The sequence below is a fragment of the Rhinolophus sinicus genome, chromosome 14 (assembly GCF_057876585.1).
Source record: "Rhinolophus sinicus isolate RSI-liver-muscle chromosome 14, RSI-T2T, whole genome shotgun sequence".
Classification (NCBI taxonomy): domain Eukaryota; kingdom Metazoa; phylum Chordata; class Mammalia; order Chiroptera; family Rhinolophidae; genus Rhinolophus; species Rhinolophus sinicus.
Window position 1 is genome coordinate 82,368,855 of NC_142514.1, and position 26,412 is coordinate 82,395,266.

Sequence of the window (26,412 nt, forward strand, 5' to 3'; positions counted from 1 at the left end):
AGTTCTCACTGAATTCCTTGAGCATCCTTATAACTATTGTTTTGAACTCTGTCTCTGGTAGGTTGCTTGCCTCCATTTCATTTAGTTCTTTTTCTGGAGTTTTCTCCTGTTCTTTCATTTGGGACATGTTTGTTTCCTTGTTTGGGCTGCCTCTGTTTGTATGTATTAGGTAGGTCGGCTACATCTCTTGCCATGTGGCCTTATGATTATGTACCCTGTGGGGCCCAGTGGCACAGTCTCCCTGGTCACCTGCTCCAGGAGCTCCAGGGGTGTCCTTTGTGTGGGTTGTGTGTGCTCTCCTGTTATAGTTGAGCCTTGATTGCTATTGGCACATTAGTGGGTGCTATTGATCCTCAGGATGATTGGCTGTGATGTTTGGCCATGTCCACAGCTTATGGGCTGCCTGCAGGGGGTCTTACCCCACAGATGGCGGAATTCACCCCAGCAGGCTCTGGTGCCTGTTGAGACTGCCATTTGGGTGTACCACTTGTGGGGCTAATTGAACAGTGCTCTGCTGTGGTCGGAGGCCAACCTCCACGTATGTTGGTTCTAGGGCCTATTGGAAGGGGCTCTGGTGCAGCCCCAGGTCACCCACTGCCTGTGACTGGCCAGGGACTAGCTGGTAGGAGCTACAAAGTGACCCACGGTTGGTTGCTGCCTGTACTAGACCTGAAGGTGTGTGGGAACTGAGGAGAACTGCCACCATTAATGGGCCTGGGGTGGCTCCACAAAAAGCTAGGACACTCCAAGGCCTGCTGCCACTTGCTGCAGGTTGCCAGCTCTGAAAAGGTTCAGTTGATAAAGCCTCCTGCATTACGGAGTTGGGTTTGATGGGGTCTCAGTGAGTCAGCATGGCACAGCTGTGGAGCTCACCAGGCCAATCAGATTTGGCTTTAAACTTAGAGGGCAGGCTCAACACAGGAAAGATGGCGCCCACCTGCTGGTTGCATGGGAAAAGGATCCCGCACAGGGAAAATGGCAACTTTCTTCTAGCTCACACCCCAAAGTCAAACACCTCAGTTCGACCACTGTATGTCTCCAATGCCCCGAGTTACTATCCCTCCACCAGAACCCAGGGTGAGTACCTGCGAGTGAGTGAATCTGTGTGCGGTCCCTTTAAGAGGATGGCTGGTTTTCCAGCCGCCTTCCGTCCCACCTAGATGGTTGGAGTCCCCACTGTTTTTCACAGCCAGATATTGTGAGGGCTCCTCTTCCCAGCACCAATACTCCTGGCTGGGGAGCCTGGTGTGAGGCTGAGCTTCCTTGCTCCTCTGTGGGGAACCTCTGTGGCCGAGATGTCCCTCCCAATTTTCCTCTGCCATACATAGATGTGGGGCCAGCCTGTTTGGCATCTGCCTCTCCCACCAGTCTCGATGCAGCTTCTTCTTTATATCCTTAGTTATAAAACTTCTGTTCAGCTAGATTTCAGATGATTCTCCAGGTTGGTTGTTCTATAATTTAGTTGTAATTTTGATGTGTTCATGAGATGAGACAAGCAGTGTTTACCTACTCGGCTATCTTCGATCATTCTCCCTACTCCTCCATCTTGATCGGCTCAGTTACACATCTCTTAATTACACGCAGAGTAAAATCCAAATTCTCAAAAATATGGTATTCGGGATTTTTGTGTCTTCTTCTTTCATCTAGCTTCTGACAACTCAAAATGTAGACATTTCACTATGGGTTGGCCCTTGTGACCAAGGTAATTTAGGAAACCAACTGCCTAGAATTTAGGGGCTATAAATAATAATTTTATTTTAAGGGGTAGAGGGAGACATAATTGGAAAGTGTATTTCGTGATTGTATTGCCAAAGTTATCATTGAAGTTGTAAAGTTTTACAATGTCTATATACTACATTAAAACAGCATTCAAATGTACTGAGGACTAGAGAAAAATAGGCTCATGCGCCACGCAGACCATAAGGATTTTAGCTGAGTCAACAGACCTCTCAAACCATCCACTGGATTTCACAACTAGCTCTGACTTGTAGTCAGAAAAATAGGAGTGGGGGGGAGCAAGGAGGAGGAGGAAAAAGAGGAGGAGGAGGAGGAGGAGGAGGAGGAGGAGGAGGAGGAAGAGGAAGAGGAGGAAAGAGGTTAAAGAAAAAGAAGAAAAAACAATGATTTCTGCTTCCTTCAAGAGAAAATACTTAGGACAGGGGAAAAAAAAAACCCAACTCTGAATAAGAAATAAAAGCAGCGTTTTCTAGTATATTATTAATAAGACAGCCAAGTGAGCACAATTGAAAATGAAAAAAGCATTTGCTCAATGTAATTCATCATCCATATTGATACAACACAAATCGTGAATACCTTAGCACTTAAATACTCTCTTCTCTCCAGAGTGCCGCTAATGGACAGCCCTGATGTCCACATCCCAAATGGCACTTCCGCTCCTTCTGCCACCTGCAGCTTGTTGAACACTGGCCACTAGAAAGCTCCTCACCAGCACAGTGGTTACAGTCCCTTGAGGACTCTCCAAGAATTACAGCCAGGCATGGAGAGCTTTTAGGGAATTCCCAGACCCTCAATCCCACGCGGTCTCTTCCCCAAGAAAGTGACTTTCCACATTCAGTCTTCAGTCTCCTCCCACTTCACAAAGGCAAGCTGCACCCCTCACCCACCCCAAACCTCACAATGGTGCCTTATCCCAGAATGTGAAAACCTATAGGGTGCCAAATAAAGAGACATTTGAAATACCGACGTACAGCAGAGAAAACAAATGGTTTCTAAAGACTGGATAACACATCCTTAGGCAAGTATAGCCGTTCCACTCTTGCTTTCAATAAAACTGAAGGAGGGGCTGATAAAATTGTCAGTTAATAGCTAACTAAACGAGATATAAAATTACTATGGGTATTTTAGCATATAACTTGAAAAAAGGTCCAAAATCTGAGTGGCAATGCCAAATAGGGGTTTATGTGGCCCAGCTTTCTCAGTGTTTCCATCTATAAAAAGCAGAGGTTTATGTGGCCCAGCTTTCTCAGTGCTTCCATCTAATAAAAAGCAAAAACTAAGCATTATAATTGACATTGAAATGGTGAAATTGAGCTTGGCCAGTAAAAATCTGCCCTACCATCCCTCAGACGGGACTAAGAGACACAGATAAAGCCAGCTGCAGAGTTAAATAGGATACAATATTTTTTCCCAGAACAAGTTGTGAAGTGTCGTTAACAACTCCCTTCATTGAGTAACAATTAATACGTACTTTTTTACTTTAACTACATACTTTTTTTTAGAGGAAATTTATTCTCTAAAATCATAAAGTATCGGAAACCTCGCTGTTTGAAATTAAAGCAGCAAAGAATGAACGATCCCTTGTTCCTGGAGGAGCTATCACTTTGTCCTTGAGACTCGGCCTTGATTTCCAGCCCAGGTGCAGAGCTTCAGATAAGGGGTGTGTAGGCACAACAGTTCCATCTACCTCCACTTTGTCATTTCCAAGGACACGGAACCCTGAGTCCTCTTTGCCAGCCAGACCAGACAGAACTCCTTTCCACAAAGTCCTGCCAATTGCTGAGTCTATCAAAACCGGCTTCATTTAAGTTTCATGTAAATTCCACCCTCCCAACAAATCCTGGAATTCCATCTTCTCTTTTGTTTAGGGACATGCCCCCTCATTCCTGTGGCTTGGAAGGAATCTCCCTCATTACATGGAGTTAGTAAACCTGTCTTCTCAGACGACAGGTTCGTTTCTGGTGACTGCAGGTTACAACATGAACTCCGTCTCCTAACAATACGTACATGGACACATGAACTAATTTAATCAAATTCAGGTCCCATGCATCTATTGAGAAATGTATTTCCAATAAAATTTTACTTTTATGGATTAATCAAAATTTATCATTTATTTGTTGTTTTCAACGACATACTACAAATTACTGTAGTGATAATTCAATCTAGCAGAATTTTTTAACAGAATATTTTTTTTAAGTTTTAAGGAAACTGAAAATAAATAATTCATGATATTTTGTTGCAAAGTATTACGGGGTAGTCAACAGATTTTCCAGCATAAAAATATATTACATTAGTACAAATGTGTGTGGTGGAAGTAGAACAGAAATACAAGTTCAAAGACAAAAAGAAAAACTGAGACAGCTCCACTTGTTAAAAGGGCAGATATATTTATTTTGTGAATGGATGATAGCTATCAAGCACTTGTGCCATTCAGATTTGCCTGGATACATTTCCAACCACAGAAGTTTTATTTTAAATTGTACATATTTTATTTCCAATACTCTTAGAGTCAAATCTTCTTTAATGATTTAAAAAGAATTTAGATGTCAAGTTTAAAAATGTGATAGAGGTACATGAACAAAAATGTTTGAAGACCCCTGTTCTAGCACCCAGTGCACTTTCCCCACCCCCTCCTGTTGTGGAATAACCAAGGCTACTATGTTCCAGAATCTGTTCATGCCACTTTTAGTGGTTAATGTAATTATCCAAATTAAAATTATGTAAAAAACTGCACAAATATAGCTGCTAAAAGAGGGTTGTTTCTAGGAAAATTAATTGAATACTTTGGAAAGACTCAGTGAGTCACTAAAAATAATTCTGTTAAATTTGCTGTAGGTGGAAAAGATTGCGTCACAAGTTTCTTTTTGTACGTTTTCTCCACTTAAAAAAAGAGAAAAACAATCAAAACCAGAAGTTGTAATCCAGTGTTTTCCAAGATTTCCTGATGATAAAAGTCACCTGAGGCACTTGTTAAATATACAGATAAACAGTCCTCTTGCCCTAGAAATTCTGACTCAGGAAACGTAGACTGGGGCCTTGGGATCTGATTTTTTTGGTTGTCTGTTTTGTTTTATAATAAGTGCTGGGGTGATTTTTATGTTCCGGGAAATCCGGGAACACCCAGAGGCTTATGAGTATGAGTTACGCAAGAAAGGTGAGCTCCAGTCAGCAGATTCCTACTCAAAGAAAAGGCCCTTAGCTCTATTAAAGAAAAAAAGTGAATGAATGTACATTTATGCTTGTAAGTGAAAATAAAATATTTCAGGCATCTATGTGTCCTTTTCTTATTATTCTTGCTTTAAGTGACTTTTTTTTTTTTAAATCAACAGACCACTAGGGGTCCGAATGCAGGACTAAAAGGACCCTTATTATTGATCCTTGATAATCCCGCTATGTAGGGCGCTGGACTTTCCTGTCAAATGTGGTCACCTGTAAATTAAAAGAAGTAACCTCTTTACACTTGATGAGTAAACACATAATTAAAGCAGTCTATAAAACCATTTTCTGGCTAACAATGTGGTGGCACCAGCAGTGGTGTCACTTTCTCTGGGGGCACTTCTTCCCCCACACAAACATGGTACTTCCTTCCCTTCCTAACCACCTCTTCTGGGACTTCCTCCCTCCGCTCCAGCCACACTGACCTCTGCTGTCCCTCCAACCTCTCAGTCACACTTCCCTTGGAGCCTTTGCTCCAGGTGGTCCCAGTGTCTGGAAAGGTCTTAGCCCAGATCATCTCTTTAGCTAATGCCTTCATCTCCTTCAAGTCTGCTCAAATCTCTTCTCAGTGAGGCTGGCCTTAAGGACCCCACTGAATCCTGTAAGCTGTCTGTATCCCACCCCCCAACTCTACCTTTGCTTTTTCCAGTAGCTTTATCACCCACCTCCACATATGCTGTAGAATTTGCACATTTATTATGCTTGCTGTTTACTGTTTGCCTCTGCCACTAGAATGCATCTTCACATGGGAGAGTTTGTGTTTTGTTGACTGATACATCTTATACTAAGCACCTAGAACAGTGTCTAGAACATAGTAGGGACTTAATAAATAAATTCCAAAGTTTAGAGAAATAAAAAGATGAACAATGTGAAGGTTGCAGGGTGTGGGGGGCCCAAGGATCTTGGCAGACCCTGCACACCAGCCTAGGAGGAACGCAAGTCCCATTTCTGCTTCAGCAAATGCACTGACCCTTCCATGCCAAGGACCCCTGGGGTTGATTAACAGTCAAAATCTTAAAGCCTAAATCTGAAAATGCCTAGTGTGTACACTAACAGCAATGATTTATCAGAAGTCATCCAACACAGCCATCGGGGATGGGGAAAATGACAAAAACAAAACTGGAACCCATTAACATATTTCAGTGAGGCAAATCCTATGATTGTCTCTCGATTAGGGTTGGGACAAAGAATCGAAAGAACTTGTGCAAAATCTAAAGAGTCTTCTGAGATCGAAGTTTAAAATGTAGGTAGCATTCCAGCTACCTATTTAGGTAATAAAGAAAATCAGGTGAAAGCAAGCGGTATTCCAATTTTTATTTTTCTCATTAACTGAGAGCAGGGGTTGGCAAACTTTTTTCTGTAGAGAGCCAGAGAATAAATATTTTAGGCTTTGCTGGCCAGACAGTCTCTGTTGCAACTACTCAATTCTGTTGTCGATCAAAAGCAGCGTAGACAATACATAAACACATGGCCATGGCCGAGTTCCAATAAAACTTTATTTATAAATACAGATGGTGGGTGACTTTGGCCTACAGGCAGTAATTTGCTGGCCTCTGACAGAAAATTCAACCAAAATCTGTTACATGTGAGATGTAAGAGAAAATTCTGCCATTGTTAAGCTGTGGGTTTAAAAAAGCCACCCAGTGGCTCTAGGCTTGGTTCTCCACTTGAAAAACAGAGTAGGGTAAGATGGTCACCCTAGTCTCTTCTAAATGTCAGCTTTGATGAGTCCCAGATAAAAGCATTGCTGGCTTCACTGGTAAGTTATATTCATCTGGGAAAATTCCCAGACTTAGTGGTACAGACATACTCAGCTCCCCAAAGAAGCCAAGAAACATGGTTGTTCTGTGGTTGGTGCTGGTCGATGGGTAACTTGTCAAAATTTGATCAAAGTTTCTAACCAGCAAGCAGCCTGTTCTGGATATTTCATATAAAAGGAATCATACAATATAATTCTTTTGTCTAGTGTGTCTGGTTTCTTTCACTCGGTATAAAGTTTTCAATGGTCATCATTATGTGGCATGTGTCAGCACTTTGTTCTTTTTATGGCTTCATAATCTTCTATTGTATATATACCAAATTCTGTTTATTCATTCATCAGTGGAAGGACATTTGGGTTGTTTCTACTTTTTGATTATTTTGAACAATGCTGCTATGAACATTCATGTATACATTTTTGTGTAAATGTTTTCATTTCTCTTGGCTATCTACATAGGAATAGAACTGCTGGGTCATATGTTAACTCTGTATTTAACCTTCTGAGCAGCTGCCAGACTGCTTTCCAAAGCAGCTGCGCCATGTACGTTCCCACTAGCAGTGTATGAGGGGTCCAATTTCTTTACCAACACTTATTTTCCTCTTTAAAAATTACAGTAGTCCCCCCATATCAGCAGTTTCACTTTCCACAGTTTCAGTTACCTGCAGTCAACTGCAGTCCAAAAATATTACATGGAAAATTCCAGAAGTAAACAATTCATAAGTTTTACATTGTATGCTGTCTGAGTACCTCACTTCATTTCATCACACAGGCATTATATCATCTCATCACAAGAATATAGTACAATAAGCTTTGTTGAAAGAGACTACATTCACATAATTTTTATTACAGTATATTGTTATAATCATTCTATTTTATCAGTTATTGTTGTTAATCTCTCACTGTGCCTACTTTATAAATTAAACATTACCATAGGTATGTATGCACAGGAAAAACAACATAGTGTATATAGGGTTTGATACTATCTGGTTACAAGCATCCACTGAGGCTCTTGGAACGTATGCCCTGCGGATAAGGGGACGACTGTGTAGCCCCGCTAGTGGTTAAGTAGCATCACATTGTGGTTGTAATTTGCATTTCCCTAATGATTAATGATGATTAGCCTCTTTTCAATGTGCTTAACGACCCTATGTATATATTTGGAGAACTGTCTATTTAAATCTTTGGCCCATTTTTAAATTCGGTTATTTGTCTTTTTATTATTAGGTTGTGAGAGTTCTTTATATATTATGAACACAAGTCCCTTATCAAATATTAGACTTGCAAACATTTTCTCCCAGTCTGTCTTTTTCACTATATTGATGGTGTCCATTGAAGTAGTTTTTAATTTTGATGAAGTCTAATGTATCCAATTTCTTATGTTACCTGTGCTTTTTGATGTCCTATCAAGGAGGCTCTGACTAACTCAAGGTCACAAAGATTTACTCTTGTATTTTCTTTTCAGAATTTTATATTTTTAGCTCTTATATTTAGGTCTGTGATCCATTTGAGTTATTTTTTGTATATGGTGTGATGAAGGGGTCCAATTTTATTCTTTTACACATGGCTATCCATCTGTTCCAGCACCATTTGTTAAAAAGACTATTCTTTCCCTCATTGGTTTGTCTTTGTACCTTGTCAAAAATCAGTTGACCACAAATGTGAAGGCTTAATTCTTAACTCTCAGTTCGACTCCACTGATCTGTATGTCTATCCTTATGTCAGTACCACTCGGTAACTTTCTAGTAAGTTTTGAAATTGGGAAGTCTGAGTTCGCCAACCTCATTCTTCTTTTCACTTTGGCTATTCTGGGTCCCTTGCATTTTCATGTGAAATTCAGGATCACTTTCTCAGTTTCAGCAAAGAAGCTACAATTTCGACAGGGACTAGGTGAATCTGCCAATCAACTGGAGGTATATCGCCGTCTTAAACACATTATCTCATCTATGAACATGAACGTGCTTCCGTATTTTTAGATCTTCTTTATTTTTTTCAAAAAACATTCTGTAGTTCTCAGAGTATGAGTTTAACATAGAAGGCGATTTTTAAAAAGGGTGTCTTCCTAGTTCCCACCACTTACACACAAATGAAGAACTATGGACTGAGAACACAGGCTACCGCTGAATGCACAGACCTGGAGAGGTCTAGGACCAACGCCCCGTACTCGCCTGAAGAGGCTCATACTGAAGTGTTTCTACACAGCCTGTGGCACATTTTTTTTCCCAGTGAAGACTTAGAACAGGGGTTCTCATCCTGGCTGCACATTAGAATCACGTAGGAACCTTATAAAAGTCATGATACCAGGCTACACCTCAGGTCAATTACATCAGAATCTCATGAGTGGTGCCCAGTCGTCAGTATTTTAAAAACATGCAGCTGAGGGTGAACACCACTGATTAAAGCAATAACAAGGGTTCCAGTGAAGTATATATATGTACGTATATGTATATATGTATGTATGTATATATGTGTGTGTGTGTGTGTGTGTGTATATTAGTTATTTATATTCTACCTTATTCTAGGAAGGAATTAAGCAGACTGACAATAACATATAAACCAAATTAAAAGAAAAGGCAAAAAAGCAGGGGTGAAAAAAGAAAGCAAAACAAAGGTGAAGCCGTACAATGGCACCTAAAATGAGATGAAAATTGCATACCATGATGAGCTGCTCTTTCCACACAAATATGGGCCACAGGACCAATAAAATGGTCACAAATACAAATATTCTTGGCAATTACACCAAAGAGGAATTTGCCCAAGTAGCCTCACAATGAGAGCGGCGCAGTGGAGCTCTGCCAGGCGAACCTGCGAAGCCTACATCTACAGGCCACGACTAAATCTAGGTGAAAAAGACAAATGAAAGCAACGTCTAAGGAATCAAGGAAGAGCTCTCAAAATGTGAAAACCGTAAAAGTCCTGTGGCAAACCACCAAAAAGACAGAGCCACCGTCATCTACAGTTAACGATAGTCTGTTCTTCCATAAAAGCAACTATACAGACCAAATAAAACACAACTCTGTGTCTTTTTAAAAATTAGAACAGTAGGTAAAATCTCTTTAGCTGACCCCATTCAAACCTGCTCAATACCTGCCATCTCCCACCTTGGAAATCCTTGTACCTGAATGTGTTGGTGGCTGGGGTGGTTTCCATGTTAAATTCGGCCACTGGCACACCCCTGGCTGACACCTGGGGGGCAAACATGGCGGCAGGATAAACCACAGAGGAAGTTCCCACCTACAAAGCAAACAGATGGAAATGGACAAATGAGCAAACTATGGGGAAAAGAAACATTTTTTCAGAAAACCTCACATAAACTCGTGGTTGCAGGCGTGAGGACAGCTAAGCTGGCTGGGATAAATGGACAGTGTTTCAGGGACAAATGGGAAGTTAGGCGGTGTCTTTTTGGCTGATCACTGGAATTCAGGAGGACACACGCTGTGAAAAGGAGAGTTGTGCAAAAAGAGAGTGGCCAAGAAATGACTCAATCATCACCTTTTGGGGGTTAGTTTTATTTTTGTTTCTGCTCTTTGAAGTGATGCAAATAATCTATGTTCCATTTTTTTTAAGTTAGATAATTCAAATAAACGTCATGTCTTTCACAATCCTACTAACCCCAAGATAACCACTGTTGACATTGTGATGTATTCTTTCAGGTTTTTCCCTATGAATATACGTTCTTCACAAAAATGGGAAGACTACAACATACTTTACAAGCCAGCTTTCCCCAGCCACCTATCATGAACACTGACACTACACTCAGTAAATACTGGCTGAGCGAATACGCACACATGGGCGAGGGCCTCTGCTTTTAAAGATGTGTTAAGGAAAAGGTGAACTATGTCTCCCCTTTGTCCAATTAATTCCACTTCTAGGGAATTTGTCCTACAGAAATAATTTGAAGAGCATGCTAAGAGTTATGTCTGAAGCTATTCACCACAGCATTGTTTAAAAGATCAACACCTGAAACAGCCTAAATGGCCAACAATAGAGGATTGGTCAAATACATCATTTACATCCACGCACTGGAACACCACGCAGCCAATTAACAGACCATGTGCATTTGGATGTATTGACATGGAATATGCTAAGTGAATGGCTACGTGATTAAAGGCGTTTCAAAACAGAACATATAGTATGTGTGTTTCTTAATTTTAATCAATATGTGTACATCTGCACAAGAAAAGGTTTAGACCAGGGGTGGGCAAACGTTTTCTGTAAACAGCCAAATAGTACAACTTTTCAGGCTTTGCAAGCCATATAGTCTCTGTGACAAACATTCAACTATGCTGTGTAGTGTGAAAGCAGCCATGGACTGTATGTAGAAGAACGTATTGTGCTCCAATAAAACTTTATTCACAAAAACAGGTGGCAGACCAGATGTGGCCCATAGGCCACCGTCTGCTCACCCTGGTCTAGAAGAAAATATACCAAAATGCTAACACTAACTATTTCTGGGTGGTAGAATTATGAGTGATTTCTAATTTACTCTTTTTGTATTTTCTCAACTATATTTAATAATGAGCACGTTATTATTTTTAAAATCAGAGCCAATAACATGTTCTTTTTATGATTTTGTGAGGGGTAGGAAAGGCTTTGAGAAGCCCAAACCATGGTCTTGCGGTCTTGCATAGTTTCTTTCATATCTTAAGATCAGTTTTTATTTATTGTTTCTTGGGTTTTCTGTAGGACACAAGATCCTTCAAAACACATCTTAAGAGAAGGACGGGAAGTGGGGAGGGAAGGAAGGGGAGGAGAAGGGAAAAGAGGGAAGGAGAGGGGAAGGGAGGGGAGGGGAGGAGACGGAACAACAGCAAACTCCACCCCAGTCCTGGTGTTTCAGAAAATCCCCAGGATCAGAGAAGGGTGTGACCTACCACTAGACATAAGTCACAGAGGGCCAGCTCTCTGTGAACCTCCTCCAGAATGGCAGGATCCAGGTTTTCTCCAAACCAAACTACGTGAGGTCGCAGCAGTCCCCCACACGCTGCTTCTTCACACCTGTAAGAATATATCCTTAACCCAATCCCACGCCCTGCCCTGCTCGGTCTGCCCAGGTGGGTAGAGGAAGGCCAGGGGCCGCCCCAACTCCAGTCTGTCCAGATCGGTCACCTCTGATCCTTCTTATCCCCATCCCTGCCCTCCCAGCTCACATGAGCTTGTCCTGAACATGAAGTACTAACTTTAACTGCCTTATCAAGCTTTAATTTGGTCTGGGTGCACTGGGTTGATTAGTGACAAATGCGTTTCAGCCAAGCTTGACCTTCTCTTTCGCAATTACTTCTTCACATTCATGGGCATGACTGTGCTCAGTTACAGAGACCTGGGGGGAACACTGGACTCAGATCTGCCTCCAACACCCCACCACCCCCTAATTTCATCAATGACCTCCTCTCATTTTCTCTGAGATTCACCTCTCTCTTGCCCTATGTTTAGCCAAGTTCTCTAGTGTCGATCACTAAAATTCTCTCATTGTTCACTCCCTACCACCTCTTAATCCTCTTACATGTACCTTCTAAAATAATCTCCCCCAAACATCACTGTCATCATATTAATCTCTTATTCAGGAACTCCCCAGGATTCCCTCTTTTTTCAGATCCAAACTTTAGTATTTAGTAAGGAAAACCCTGATTAAGAAAAATAAAAAGGGTTCTGTGGTTAAATAAACGAGTGAAATATTAACTTACAACCACTTTTTAGGGAGTAACAATGTATTTTAGCATATGAAATGCTCTGAGAAGTCCTGCAATAAAGCAAACCTACTTGAACTTTGTTTAGTCTAGTGTTATTTGAGCAGGTAACATCTTTTCTTCAAGCGATGCCTGTGAACATCACATGGATCTACTTTCGGAAGTGCTGTTATAATGTCTGGTTTTGAAAATTTGACATAAAAATATTTCTAGGTTTTTTTTTAATTTTTTAATCTACGAAAATTATGTTTAGTCCTATAATTTCATCCTGTCTCCATAACCCTAGATTAATAACACTGATGACAATGGAGAGGATGAAGATGACAGTAACTAACATTTATTGCCCAGTTACAGGACACCCGCCGCCGTGTTTTCTATAGACTGGATAAGCATCTGTAGCATAACAGCTTCAGAAACTTTCCAGACCTCAAATTGTCCTGCCCTAACACAAAGCAAAAAGAGATGGAAAAGCAGCAGTTCTCTTGGCCTTGGTTTGGTTCATCCTTTGTTCTTTAGCCCTTGGCCTCATAGCACAGGGATGGTTGTTAACATTTGTGCATTTGAGAGGCATCTCACCAAATGAACTTAGATTTTGATTCTTAATTTTCTTTTTCTTTTTTCAATCTGGAACACCAAATACAGATCAAAGTTTTTTACCCACCGGGGAAGTTTCTCAACTGGGATTCTGGCATCATGCGTTTCGGGTTCTGGAGCACTGAAATAAGCAATATTAGAAAAGAGAGAATGCCATTGGTATAATCAAAGAACAAAGAAATAACATAACCCCATGAGTTATATATTTGCCTGGCAGGAGATGGTACAAAACTCCTAATTAATACATGCTGACTGAGAAGAGTACTTGAAGGATAGACACCAAAAAATTACGCATGGTTTTACCTCAAGAGAGGGAATTTGTATGTGGGGAAAGCGGGGAGCAGCCAATGTGCTAATGGGGTGTTTCATGATTAATATTATATATGTTATAATTTGAATCTTATGCAATGATATTACATTAATATTTTACTTGTATAATTTATACTAATGTAAAATGGTCAGGTACAATTTTTCTCAATATTCTAAGTTTATTCTTAATTTCTTTCCCTAATTATAATAATAATACATGTTCATCATAGAAATGTTGGAAAATTCAAAAAGATATAAAGAAATCAAAATCAGCCATCCTCCCACCACTCCTGATAATTACTGTTAACATTTTGTTGTATTTTCTTCAGGTCTATTGTCTATACACAGATACATTAACATGGGGAATGAGAGAGAGAGAGTGTGTGTGTGTTTAAATACAAAGTTGGGATCATTTCGAACCTGTGGTTTTCACTTAACACTGTAAATTATGAGCAAAATATTTCTCCCATCAAATGGTATACTGTATCTAGTCTTATTTCCAATAAATATCCATGGGAATCTTAAATTAATGTTCAATTTCTTCGTATTTGTATTCAACTTAAAGGAGAAAACAGCATACACTTATTCTGTAATGCGGCATAATTACCCTTTTCCTGATAAAGCTGGACAAATCGGACTCTTGTGGTTCTCAGCCACAACTCCACAAGAAGTACATCGAGTTTTAAATATGCTACCTGGAAAAACACAAGTTAAGCAAGACCAGAAATAGTATAACCAAGACCAATTGTCTCCATGTCCAAAAGAATACAAAACCATTTAGCTTTTACGTGTACATTTTAGCAAATGGGCCCACCCTAGGTATCATGGGAAATGTAAAGGCATGCAGTGCTACTGAACAAGCCGAGAGCACCTGCCCAGACTTTATAATCTGGAGGAAAGAAAGACGGGTGAAATAACTTACTACATGACTAAGGCGCTCTCAGATCACCTTGGAGGGATGTTTGGGTGGAACTGAACTGGTGAGTGGGGTAGAAGAAGGCAACTGACATCCAAGGGCACAATTGACTCAGTTCATGATTGATAAAGCTTTAATAGCTCGGGATGTGTTTACAGAATCTTAATTTCAACTTGAAGTTTGAATCTTTTACCCAAAACCAGCTCAATGAATCAATAATCAACTAATAAATGAAGAGAACAATTGTTAAAACTAGCCACCATGTACTGAGCTAAACCAATAATAGTGACCACAATTCGCTAACTATTCGCCACGTGCCCAGTGTTGTGCTGAGCGTGTCACACACTGTACTGGACGCACGTTGTTCCATTCTGTCCAGCGTTACTTCTTTGAGCAGCCATCGCTCCTCTATCCCATACCAAGCTGATGGAGCTGTCAATCACATCCCAAAATACAAGCTTGGGCACTCGTTCCAGACTGGTCCATTCATAGTACCCTATGCCTCCAGCGGTCGTGTTTGGTCAAAAAGGAGGTATGTGACCCAAGCAAGGCCATCCAGAGGTTTATCTTCTGAGGAGAAAGCTACGCTAGAGTGAGCCTGGAGCCACCAGGTGCTACCATCGCTGGCAGATCAACCGCAGAGGGAGAAGTGAGGTGAACTCCAAGAGTAAGTGAAGCTGAGGGAAGGAGAGGGAGCGGCAGGGAGGCGAGCCTGATGCTGACACCCCCTCCACCCAGGGCTCCTCAGTTGGGCGAGGCAATACACCTATTTTATCAGTTTTAATACAGCCACTTTGCCCCATGGTAACATCTCTGAAATTCAGATGGGCCCGACAGTTGTTACTGGCCCCATGACAGGTGTGATGTGGTTGAGACAGCCAGCGCTCGCACACACTTGTTGAAGGATAACACCAGCGACTGAAACGTGTGGGGACTTGGCTGTTATGCTCGGTGGCCTGACTGGACAAAGGCAGCCCCTGCATATTTCAGCTGACAAACCATTTAGGGGCCATTGGAGGAAGAAAATGAGTCCTGATTATAGAACCCTTCCATAGACACCTTCTGGGAAGATGAAGAAAGGCCCAATATCAAACTTGCAGAATGTGTGTCGGCAGCTTGGAAGAGAACGCTAGAGATAACAGAGGAGCACCCTCCTAGGGAATGCTGCCTCACTGACCCCCTTGATGGCACACAGATGCCACTGTGTGGAAAACAGTTATCGATGCCTCAGAGTCATTCAGGAGAAATATCTTGATCACTTTATTTTACTCATATTTTGTTTGGATAGTGACAAGTGTCTTCACTTTATTTCACCCATATTTTGTTTTTTATATGAGAGTGATAGAGTTGCTAAAAATATGTATCTAAGTAAATTTTAACAAGCCCTTTCTATAAGTATAAAATAATTCTAAGGGATAACAAAATAAGATATCATGGTTTAGGCAGATTACTTTCTTTCTAAGTATCACATTAAAAACATGATGCATCTTAAAACTGATGCATCTTCAATTTGATGAAAGGAAGGGCTTTTATTTTCACCTAATTTAGATGACAGTTCTTATCACTTGCAACCAAAAAAGTCCCAACTCATATGCATACATTATCTTATTTAATCCTCAAAATAACTAAGATAGGTGTATCCGCATTTTATACATGGAAAATGATACAGCTTACATTCTGACACTGCAGAGAAATGAGAAGAGCCATGTGGAAATGGCCCAGACCCAGCAGAAGAAGGTGCCAAAAAGACACTCTGTTAGTAGGTGGCTGACTGCTGCAGGGACAAAAGAGAAATGGGATTCAAACGAACAGTGCTCGGCTTTTATTATCAGGGTGACCACAGCCTAGGCAAAAATGGGCAACTTCACTACACACACACACACACACACACACACACAAGCAACATTGCCCACTGGGTCACTATTTCTGGAAAACCCACTATTAGACAGCATTCCTTGGGACTGAAGTTTTCTAGACTGTTAAATGCAAACGCTTCGGGGGAGAAATCCTTGCACACCCATTTATGCTCTCATATGAATGAATGTATTAGGTTTTTGGTGACAACAAACAGGGGAAAGGATTGAAAAGACAAGAGGGAAAAAGAGGGTGTCATCAGGGCAGAGAAGGGAAGCCAAAGGGACTCAAGACAAAATGCACGTGTCACAAACTTGGTGGGCTTGATACAGTGAAGGCCCCTGAGCCGGCAGCTCCCTAAAGGCTTGAGGGTTCAGCAGAAGCACAACCTCAGTGGAGCATGCCAATTGCAGGACAAAGGTAAAGTAAATTGATACCCCCAGGAATGCAGAGGTCCTTCGGAGCCAGCTCCTGCTAAAGCCACAGCTGCTCAATGGCCCTCACCTCCTGTTTCCTTCAGCCCAGCTGGGCAGTGTCTCAGAGCACAACACCATTCAACAGAACTCCCCACGGAGGGGAACTGTGCAGACCAGCCCCTCCCCAGGGTAATGTGCACACCAGACACTGGGCATCTCGTCAAAATTCAGATTCTGATTCAATGGGTCCAGGTGTGAAACGGCAGGAGGGATGTTTTATAGTCTGGTTCCCCTCCCCATGTCAGGCTTAGGGTGCTCACCATGGATTTCCAGAAGGTTCTTGGTGCCAGCCTTACGGTGCAGCTCATCAATGTTTTGGGTGATGACCGTGACCCTGCGGCCCTGCTTGTGCAGCCGGGCCTCACACTCGGCAATGGCAAGGTGCCCGGGGTTCGGCTCCGCGCTCTGCATCAATTCCCGCCGGTAGTGGTAGAACTCCCACACCCGGGACGGGTTGTAGGCAAAGGCCTCAGGAGTGGCCAGGTCCTGGGGGTTAGAGAGGAGGCAGGAGTCAGGGAAGGAAAGAAGCGCAAGGGTTCCGGAACACAGGTGGGGGTGAGGGAAAAGGGGGCGCAGGCGGAACCTTGGGTGACCGCCAATCATGGGAAACACTTGCAGGCCCCTTTTACTCTAAAATGGAGGCAGGCAGCTTTGGGAGGGTGCAAGCTGGGACGTGTCCACTGTAGGTACATGCAGTGTGGCAGACACAGCAAGGGCCTGCGCCGAAGTCTCTGTCCCAATTCTGGGACTAACAAGGGACCTTGGAGAAATCCATTTTAATTCCCCCAATTATAAGGCAGGTTAAATGCAATCTGTCCCATTTACCACTCAAGAAAGTTATTATGAACATGAAGTAAAGTAATATGCAGGAAGGTAATTTAGGCTGAATCTCCTTTTTCATGGTGTCTTGAAATATATAAAGTCAGTTTCATCTGTCCAGGAAAAAAGTGAAATTGCAAAATGCCCAATTGTGGTACAATGGTCATAGCTGAGAAACTCAGTTTTTATAACTGTAATTATAGTTACACACACACCACTACACGTAATTAAAAAAAAACAGTATATGTATATTAACAAAACATATAAAAGATATATTTTTAAAGTACAATTCCTCTTCTGGGAGAGACAAATCTCATCTATGGTGAACAGAGCAGCGCAGTAGCTGTCTAGGGCTGGAAGCCGACAGGAAAAAGGCACAAGGGAACCTTTGGTAATGACTCAAATTCTGTATCTTGATTGTGACGGTGGTAGTATTGTGCATTTTATTTTACTGTAAAGGTCCCTGTCTACCTGGTAGTATTGCCAGCCTTCATCTGGGGAGTGGGTCGTCTACACCGTGGATTCTCTGCAGCGCTCCTGTACTTCCTTCTACCCTGCCCTCCACTTAGAACCCAAGTGGCCTGAAGCAGTTTACAGGTGGGACACGTGAACCTGGATATATGTGTCCCTGGAACGCAGCTGGAGTCAGAAACCTACTCCAGGGCGGCCAGTTGGCTCAGTTGGTTAGAGCGCAGTGCTTATAGCACTAACATCGCCGGTTCGATTCCCATGTGGGCCAATGAGCTGCACCCTCCACAACTAGATTGAAAACAACTTGACTTGGAGCTGATGGGTCCTGGAAAAACACACCGTTCCCCAATAAAAATTCTTAACAAATCCAAAAACAAAAACCTACTCCATTGACTTCTTTGCTTCCCCACAAGCTCTGAGCTGCTCTGACACGACTGACCACCCCTCTGGCAGCAACTCCTTACACGCTGACCCCTCATGCCCTTCATCTCTAATTCAGGGACTGCTCTCTGGGGCTCCTCTTCCTGGTGGGGCCCCCAGGGCCTCCGCTCTCCCCTCTCCCCTCCTTCACCTTTAAGGTAAAGAGGCCCTTGTCTGCATCATAGGCAGGGCAGTGGAGAGGTGACAAAACATCCTACACATTTGCCATCCTGAGACATTTAATAGAGGAAGGAAGGGCAGGTTCACTAACCCTTCATTTGGAACTCATGTATGGAGTTGAATAATTGAATTATTTGATTGCCTTCATTCAACCAACAAAGAGCTATTAAGTACCACGTGCCAGAGTTCTGGGAGGAGGCACAGAGCAATGAATAAAAGACAAAATGCCCTGCCCCCCAAACTAGGGATTTCCTGGGCCAGGGGAGGGGAGGAAGCCGGCTACAAAGAGCCTTGAGGGAGTTTTCCGGGGCACAGAAGTGTTCCATGGTGACCATGGTGGTGGCTACATTATGTATACATTTTTAAAAGTCATCAAACTTACACTTAAAATTGGTGAATTTTATTGTATGGCTATTATACTTGAATAAAAACTGAATTTAAAACAATCCATACCCCCGTAGAACTTACATTTTAATGGCCTTCATATAAAGTTTTGAACATTAAGCCCTAAGCCTTCAATAATCCAACTTTGGTTTTACTATGAAAAGTTCACAGAAACTTTAAAAATTATAATACTTAATTTCAGTATGTATAATAAATGAATTAAGCTAACCAAGGTTTTCTGATTCCACTTTAATTACTACAAGAAATATAACTGTTATCTGAATAAATGTAATCTATACACACCTGGAAAGTAAGGAGAGTTAGCTGCTTTGCTTAAATCTCAGATTTTAATCATACGGATACTGTGTTGATGCCAAAATGAACAGGACAAAAGAGTCACGATTTCAAAACTTTGCTCTCTGGGTTTCAGGCATGAGCATAGGTTCTGAGTCAAACTCTGTTATGGTTTCATTTAGAAGAGCCTTTGAATGTTCTGGAAACATTACTCACCTGAGATTTCCACTTTCTCCAATAACCACCAGCTCCTCTGAAGGTTGGAAGCCCACTTTCAGCACTAATGCCAGCCCCTGAAAGGACGACTATGTGCTTTGCTTTTGCAAAAACCTCCCGAAAACTGGCCATATCTAAAGGGAGAGAATAAAATCTTTATTACCATTTGGATGTTTATATCCCATGTTAATTGTCCATACAGGTTCCCCCGCTAGCCGAAAGCAGAGCCTTCCTAAGAAATCTTGCATCAAGTGAAGAAGCCACTACCTTAGGACACACCTTGCTAATGGATGCAGAGTAAACGGAGATAGAGCCCAGATGCCCACAGACAGTTCAAAGCTCTGGGGCTTGATGCTGAGGTGTCGTGCCCTGAGAACGAGCTTGGCGGGGCCACTCTCCCTGCTCGGGGTGTGCGCTGTCTCTATAACTCACTGCAGAACAATTGCTGAACGTATTTTGTTTTTCACCTTTTTTTGTAAAAGCAAAAATCCTCTTTGGATTTCCTTCGTTTAGAGAAAGCAGGTTCAAATGTGGGTTTTTTTTGGTAATGGCGAAGTGGTATAGAGCAAACTTGAAAGGGCCTGGGGGATACCTGTAGTTTGAACTTGACCTTGCGTGAAATTATACTTTAAGATACCCAAATAATCATCATATCATGAAGACATGATCCATGAGCCTCCTGTGTGAGCATACAGCATCTGAAGAAAGAAAACGGGCCTCAGGTGCACAGCACTGGCTCTGAATCTCAGCCTCGTCTCCACCCATTTGTGTGGTCTTTTGCGAATCACTGACCCCCTGCTCTCCTGGGTTCCCTCGGCTGTTGCATGTGCACATTTGTGTCTTTCCTAGAGCTGGGCTGTTACAACAATTAAAAGAGCCTAATGGATGGGAATGCATCTTCCTTCATAAAAGTAAAAACAAGCTTTTGCGTGTGTGTGTGTGTGTGTGTGTGTGTGTGTGTGTGTGTGTGTGCATGGACTGACCTCAGGCCCTTTGGACCCCAAAGCCTTCCTTCCTCCCCAAGTTCACTTGCCTTTGGGGATCTTGCTAATTCTAGCTTCTCTCAGCATCACTACCAACCTCAACTATGAACAAGTGCTCTGCCCCAAATCTGGACACATGACTTTCTTCTTATGGCTCAAATTAGAGTTGGACTTTTCAACAAGATGGCACCAGACACCTGGGGTAACAGAAGGGAACTGAACACAGAGAATAACACGCAGCAAGTAATCGTGGTTACTGTGCATGGCTTGCCCTCCAGCTCACAGGCTTTGTTCTGCACCTCCATGCACCCTCCCCCTGATCTCAGACCAACAGAGGCAGTAGCCGCCATTGAGTGAGGGCTCACTGCACCCCAGGCTCTGTGCTAAGTGCAGTACGTGAATCACAAGGTAGAGTTTGCCCCTAAACAAATATCCTCATCCCAGGATAGGAATGAGGAGTCCAACTCGGAACTGCCACTGTTTCTCCTGGGAGTCAGAGATTAGGTCAGGGCACAGCATATGGCTAAGAGCTACACCTTTCTCTCCCAGGCACTGTGGTGCTGCAAGCCCTCATATAAGGGATAAGTAAGTGAGGCTGTGCAAGCCCTCATATGTGGGATAAGTGAGGCTGTGCAAGCCCTCATACATGGGATAAGTGAGGCTCTGCAAGCCCTCATACGTGGGATAAGTAAGTGAGGTTCTGCAAGCCCTCATACGTAGGATAAGTAAGTGAGGTTCTGCAAGCCCTCATACGTGGGATGAGTAAGTGAGGCTGTGCAAGCCCCCATACGTGGGATGAGTAAGTGAGGCTCTGCAAGCCCTCATATGTGGGATAAGTAAGTGAGGTTCTGCAAGCCCTCATACGTAGGATAAGTAAGTGAGGTTCTGCAAGCCCTCATACGTGAGATGAGTAAGTGAGGCTGTGCAAGCCCCCATACGTGGGATGAGTAAGTGAGGCTCTGCAAGCCCTCATACGTGGGATGAGTAAGTGAGGCTCTGCAAGCCCTCATACGTGGGATAAGCAAGCAGGCCAGGCCTAAGCTGTATGGAGCTGAGCATGAGGGAGAAGAAAGACTCCCTGTCTGCTCTCCACCTGGAGAAGCAAGTCCCAGACCAGCACTGCCTATGGCCTGCCTGGGCCACTGGAGTGGACACCTTCTAGGAGTGGCCAACCTGTGCTAAAGATGAAGATTTTTGCAAAAGTGGAAGTGAGTCCCTCAGCTGATGGAGCAGGCTTTCTGGTCTTCCCCTTGGAGGCAACAGCAACAGAGGTTAACCCTTGGACTGAGTGAGCACACCCTAAGAGATAGAACCAGTGATAGGCAGGATGGAAGAAAGAAAGAAAGATAGGGGGTGGGGACTCAGAGACAATGAACTTAAATATTAAAGGGAACATGACTTCAATTTGTACCCCAAACTGGTACTTACTGAATGGCTCCCTCTAGGCAGGGATGGCACTTCCTCAGCCTCCTACGCCAAGAGCCTCCTCTAACGCCCGCCTAGGATACAGAATCTCAAAGAAGACTCCATCTCTCTTCCCTTTCCCTTTCTCTGTGACTAGTGGTAAGAATGAACAGTCAAAGTAGACTCTCAGAAACAAAGAAGCTCCAGCTCCTTCTCTGACCACATTCCCGGAGCTCTCTGGGATCACTTCTCTGGCAGCATAAGGCTCAAAGGAATGAAGATGGTTCACGCACACTGTTCCCTTTGGGTATAACCAGCCCAACTACCTGCCAGCCACAGGAACACGCTGCCTAAACTCACACCCTTTTGAGAGATAGACTTGTGTGAAAACTAAGGCCCACAAAAGCTGTCCAACCCGGAAGATTTCCAAAAAAGGAAACTCAGTCTGGGTAATTACAGAGTTTGTAGTCTGATCTAACCCCTGAAAGAACAAGATACTAATTACAAAAACGTACAAATATTTTCCTAGGAACTATTTAGGCAACTCCTGAGTTCAAACCCTACAAACATCCTTAGGACTTGAAAGTTCACCCATGAAACTTGTCCCTGCTCTAAAGGTCTTTTCTATCCCAAATGTAAACTCTGTCATCCTACTGACAAGTAGATTCCTAGATCAGAGTGACTTCTGTGAAGGGACCACTTTAAGCAGCTTCTAGAAACAAATAGAAAAGTCAACTCAGGTTTGGTTCTCGGAGAACAGGATGTAAGATATAATAATGTAAAAGTGGTGCAAAATCTCTTATTGACAAAAAAAAAAAAAAAAAAGACATTTCCTAACAGCTAAAGGAAAACACAGCAGGATGTTTTGCGGTTCCAAGCCCAGGCAGGCAACTTTTGGTCAAGTACACGCTCTCGGTGCCGCCACAGCCTCTAACAGCCTGTCCTGAAGAGCTGTGAATATCAAGGGATTGGAGCAGCTGAGTGGAACTGGGTTTAATATCATTCCTGAGATTGGGCCAAGTGGAAGGAGACGTTATTATGTCTCAGCAGACTCAGTGTCATAAAAAGTTATCCAAAAGTTGAAAAGGAGGCCAAAAGAGGTCAGCTTGGCCTTTCAATGCCATATGGAAGCACTGTTTAATAGGCCCACCTAAGCACCATTTATTATATAAATCTGTCAGACTCTATACTCATTATAGACGAAAGGCCCAGATATGTTAACTTATGGGTTTGCCTCAGGTAGAGATACAAATCATTTCTGTCCAGTAGAAAATTTAACCCCATATTAGCCTGTAGGACAATCACCAGGTTTCTTCTCCTGGAGAGAGATGAGGGGTTTAGAATACAAATCATGAGTGAAAGGTTTAAATGCAAATATTCTGGGAGAAGCAACAAGATGTCTTAAATGGATTGTGTCTCTGACCTGTCCTGGAAGTGGCTTTCTTAAGGAGAAAAGGACAGAGTGGCTTTCTCCAAAATCTTGCCCCATACCCAGACATCCCCCTCAAAGTGCAGGAACTTTCAGGTACTTCAAATTCCACTGGAGTTGAGGACACGGCAGACCTACTTGAACTTGGGCGAGCCATGGTTAGGCAAATCTTGGTTCCTTTGGCAGCAGGAGACTTCAGTCCACAATACAGCTGGGAAATTAATCTGCTGGGGACAATCTGGAATGGTCCCATCAGGTTTTCTTTGTAGTATTAATTCTTAAGATAGGCTCTAGAAAAATCACAAAAACAAATAGAAACAATCAGAAAATAATTGTATTTCTATACATATATACATGTATACGTATGTATGTATATGTCTATACAAGGTCGGACAATTAAGTTTGCAAACTTGTTGCAACAATGTTGCTAAACTTTTTTGATATCAGAAGGATTATTCGTTATGAATTTGTACCAACTGGACAAACAGTTAACCAAGTTTACTATTTGGAAGTGCTGGAAAGGCTGCATGAAAAAGTTAGACGACCTGAACTTTTCGCCAACAATTCATGGCTCTTGCATCACGACAATACACCAGCTCACACAGCACTGCCTGTGAGGGAGTTTTTAGCCAGTAAACAAATAACTGTATTGGAACATCCTCCCTGCTCACCCGATCTGGCCCCCAATGACTTCTTTCCTTATCCGAAGATAAAGGAAATATTGAAAGGAAGACATTTTGATGACATTCAGGACACCAAGGGTAATATGAGGACAGTTCTGATGGCCATTCCAGAAAGAGTTCCAAAATTGCTTTGATGGGTGGACTAGGCACTGGCGTCTGTGCATAGCTTCCCAAGAGGAGTACTTCAAAGGTGACCATAGTGATATTCAGCAATGAGGTATGTAGCACTTTTTCTAGGATGAGCTCGTGAACTTAATTGTAGACCTCGTATATATGAATGCCCTTAACAAAAATTTTCAGTAACAGATCTTGATGGTATTCAGCCTCTAAACCAGTTTTCAATTTGTGTTCTCGGTCACACCTAGGTGACCTAGAGCAGTGCTTCTCAAAGTGTGGTCCCCAGACCAGCAGCAACACCATCCCAGATCTTGTTAGAAATGCAAAGTCATGGGCTCCACCCCAGGCCCACAGAATCAGAAACTATGGGGGTGGGGTCCACATCTGTCTCCAGGTGATTCTGATAAAGGTTAAAAATAAACATCTAGAAGATGAGGCTAGAGTTTCAGAACCATTGCCTTAAAGGTTTGGGAAACGATTAGATGTGAGAATTCATTTAAAAAACAGGTTCTGCTGCTTTTAAAAAGGTATGAAAACCACTGGCCTCTCAACTTTTGCTTAAGATACAGTTTCTATGAGAATGTAAATCCTGAGAACTGAACTAGGCAGGAAAGATATGTGTTATGATAACAAATAGGATAAAGATGTCATCATGTCGAAGAAACTGTGTCTTAAAGCACATTTAGTAAATCTTTATCTATCCATGAGGAATTTTATAAAAGAAAAACAGAGACAGAGAAAGACAATATTTGGATCAATGATATCAAAAGGGTAATTGGCAGAGCTGACTTCTATCTAGTGGATCAAACTGTTGGAAGAACTCAGGACTAAAGGTCTGTAGATCAGGAAAAACAGAAAAATAACGCATTTCCCAGAACTTTGCAGTCCCTCTGGAGGACAACTGATCAAAATTACAAATGCGTTTTCCCTTTGACCTAGCAATCCCAAGTCTGAAAATTTTTACAACAGTGAGACTTGCACACATCCAAAATGACACATCTTTAGACCACTGTCATTAACAGCAAGAGACTAGAAACAACCTAAATGTCCATCTGCTGGGGATGAGTTCAATAAACAATGGCACATTCACAATATGCAACATGGCTGCTATAAAAAAGAATGTACATATTTACTTTACTTACATGACATTCTGGAATAGACAAAACTATGGGGACAAAAAACATATGAGTGGTTGCTCAAGCAGGAAGGAATGAATACACAAAGGGGCATGAGGGGATTTGAGGGGTGATGAAAATGCCCTCCTACATCTTGATTATGTTGGCGGTTACATGATTGTGTCTGTCAAAACCCAGCGGACTCTACATTAAAAAAGGGTAAATTTTACTGCATGTAAACTATAAAACAGTTTACAAATCAAAAATAATAGGTATAGGGTTTCAGTTTTGCAAGACAAAGAATTCTGGAGATTGTTTACACAACAATGTGAATGTGCTTAACACTCCCGAACTATATCCTTAAAAATGGTTCAGATGTAAATTTCATGTGTATCTCACTACAATTAAAAAAACATGCGAACCAAGTTTAATTAAATGTGATTTGCTGGTTGATTTCGTTTTTATAAGCAGACAGCTCGCTGGCTTCAGAAGTGAGTGTCGGTATCAGCAGAACAGAGGCTATTCAGAGAGGTTAAAAATAAACATCTGGAAGATGAGGCTCAAACACCTGTTAGTGCCAAATCAGATTATTTAATTCCATAAATTATTCTGATGTTCAGATTCCACATGTTAAAAAAACAACAACAACAAAAACCAGCATGAAGACATTCTCCCTAATCTGACAGAGATCTCCAGATTATAAAGTTGAGGGGGGGAAGTCAGGTGCAAATAGTGTTGTGTGCAGAAAGGGAAGGGATATGAGCATGTACCACAGTACTGATTTGTACTTAAAAAAATAGAAGAATTTCCAAGAAATTAGTAAAAAAAAAAAGTTGGGGGTGGAGTGGGAAATAGGCTATATGGAGACAGGAGTGGAAGCAAGGGTTTTCAATATATGTGTTTGTATGTTGTTTGCACGGTCAGTGCCCCACAGCGAAGACCAGGAACACACCTGTAGAGGGGCACGTGGCAAGGAGAGAGAAGCAAGCCATGAAGAACTAACTGTAGGGTGCCTCAGTCAGTGTCGAAAGGATTATAGGATTTTGGCTTGTGTTAGAGAAGGTTGGCAGGGTTCCAGGGAGTGAGGCTTTATTCTGGATTGGATGCTGTCAGGAAACAGGATACCTTGATTGGATATGTTAGTGAATCTTATCTAAAACGAGGAAGAAATGAAGTGAGGCGAGAGCTTTGATTAGTCAGGAAACAGCAAGCCCTGGTATTAAGCCAGGATAGAAGGATGTTCTGTCATTTTTGTGATTTGGATATGTTCTTGCTTTTGTGTGGGTTCAGATCTGTGTCAGAGTTGTCTTATTTTTGTCCCGATTCACCACGGCCACAGGGTAGCTCTGTCT

At 42.2% G+C, this 26,412-nt stretch overlaps 1 protein-coding gene across 5 annotated transcripts in view; it reads right to left on the minus strand.

Annotated features, from left to right (window-relative positions):
• SIRT5 (sirtuin 5) overlaps window positions 1-26,412 on the minus strand; it is a 34,374-nt gene that overhangs the window by 2,968 nt on the left and 4,994 nt on the right. For 3 of the 5 annotated variants that reach the window (XM_074335206.2, XM_019742978.3, XM_019742977.3), the window contains exons 2-8: window positions 23,284-23,435; window positions 19,330-19,463; window positions 16,806-17,031; window positions 13,907-13,994; window positions 13,058-13,111; window positions 11,584-11,707; window positions 9,828-9,943 (exon numbers count right to left, since the gene is read on the minus strand). In XM_074335206.2, coding sequence (XP_074191307.1) covers window positions 9,828-9,943; window positions 11,584-11,707; window positions 13,058-13,111; window positions 13,907-13,994; window positions 16,806-17,031; window positions 19,330-19,463; window positions 23,284-23,398 — 857 coding nt within the window. In that variant the 5' untranslated portion in view covers window positions 23,399-23,435. Of the gene's footprint in view, window positions 1-2,243; window positions 9,549-9,796; window positions 9,944-11,583; window positions 11,708-13,057; window positions 13,112-13,906; window positions 13,995-16,805; window positions 17,032-19,329; window positions 19,464-23,283; window positions 23,436-26,412 lie in introns of those variants that run through there. The other 2 variants (XM_074335208.2, XM_074335207.2) reach the window with 2 other exon arrangements.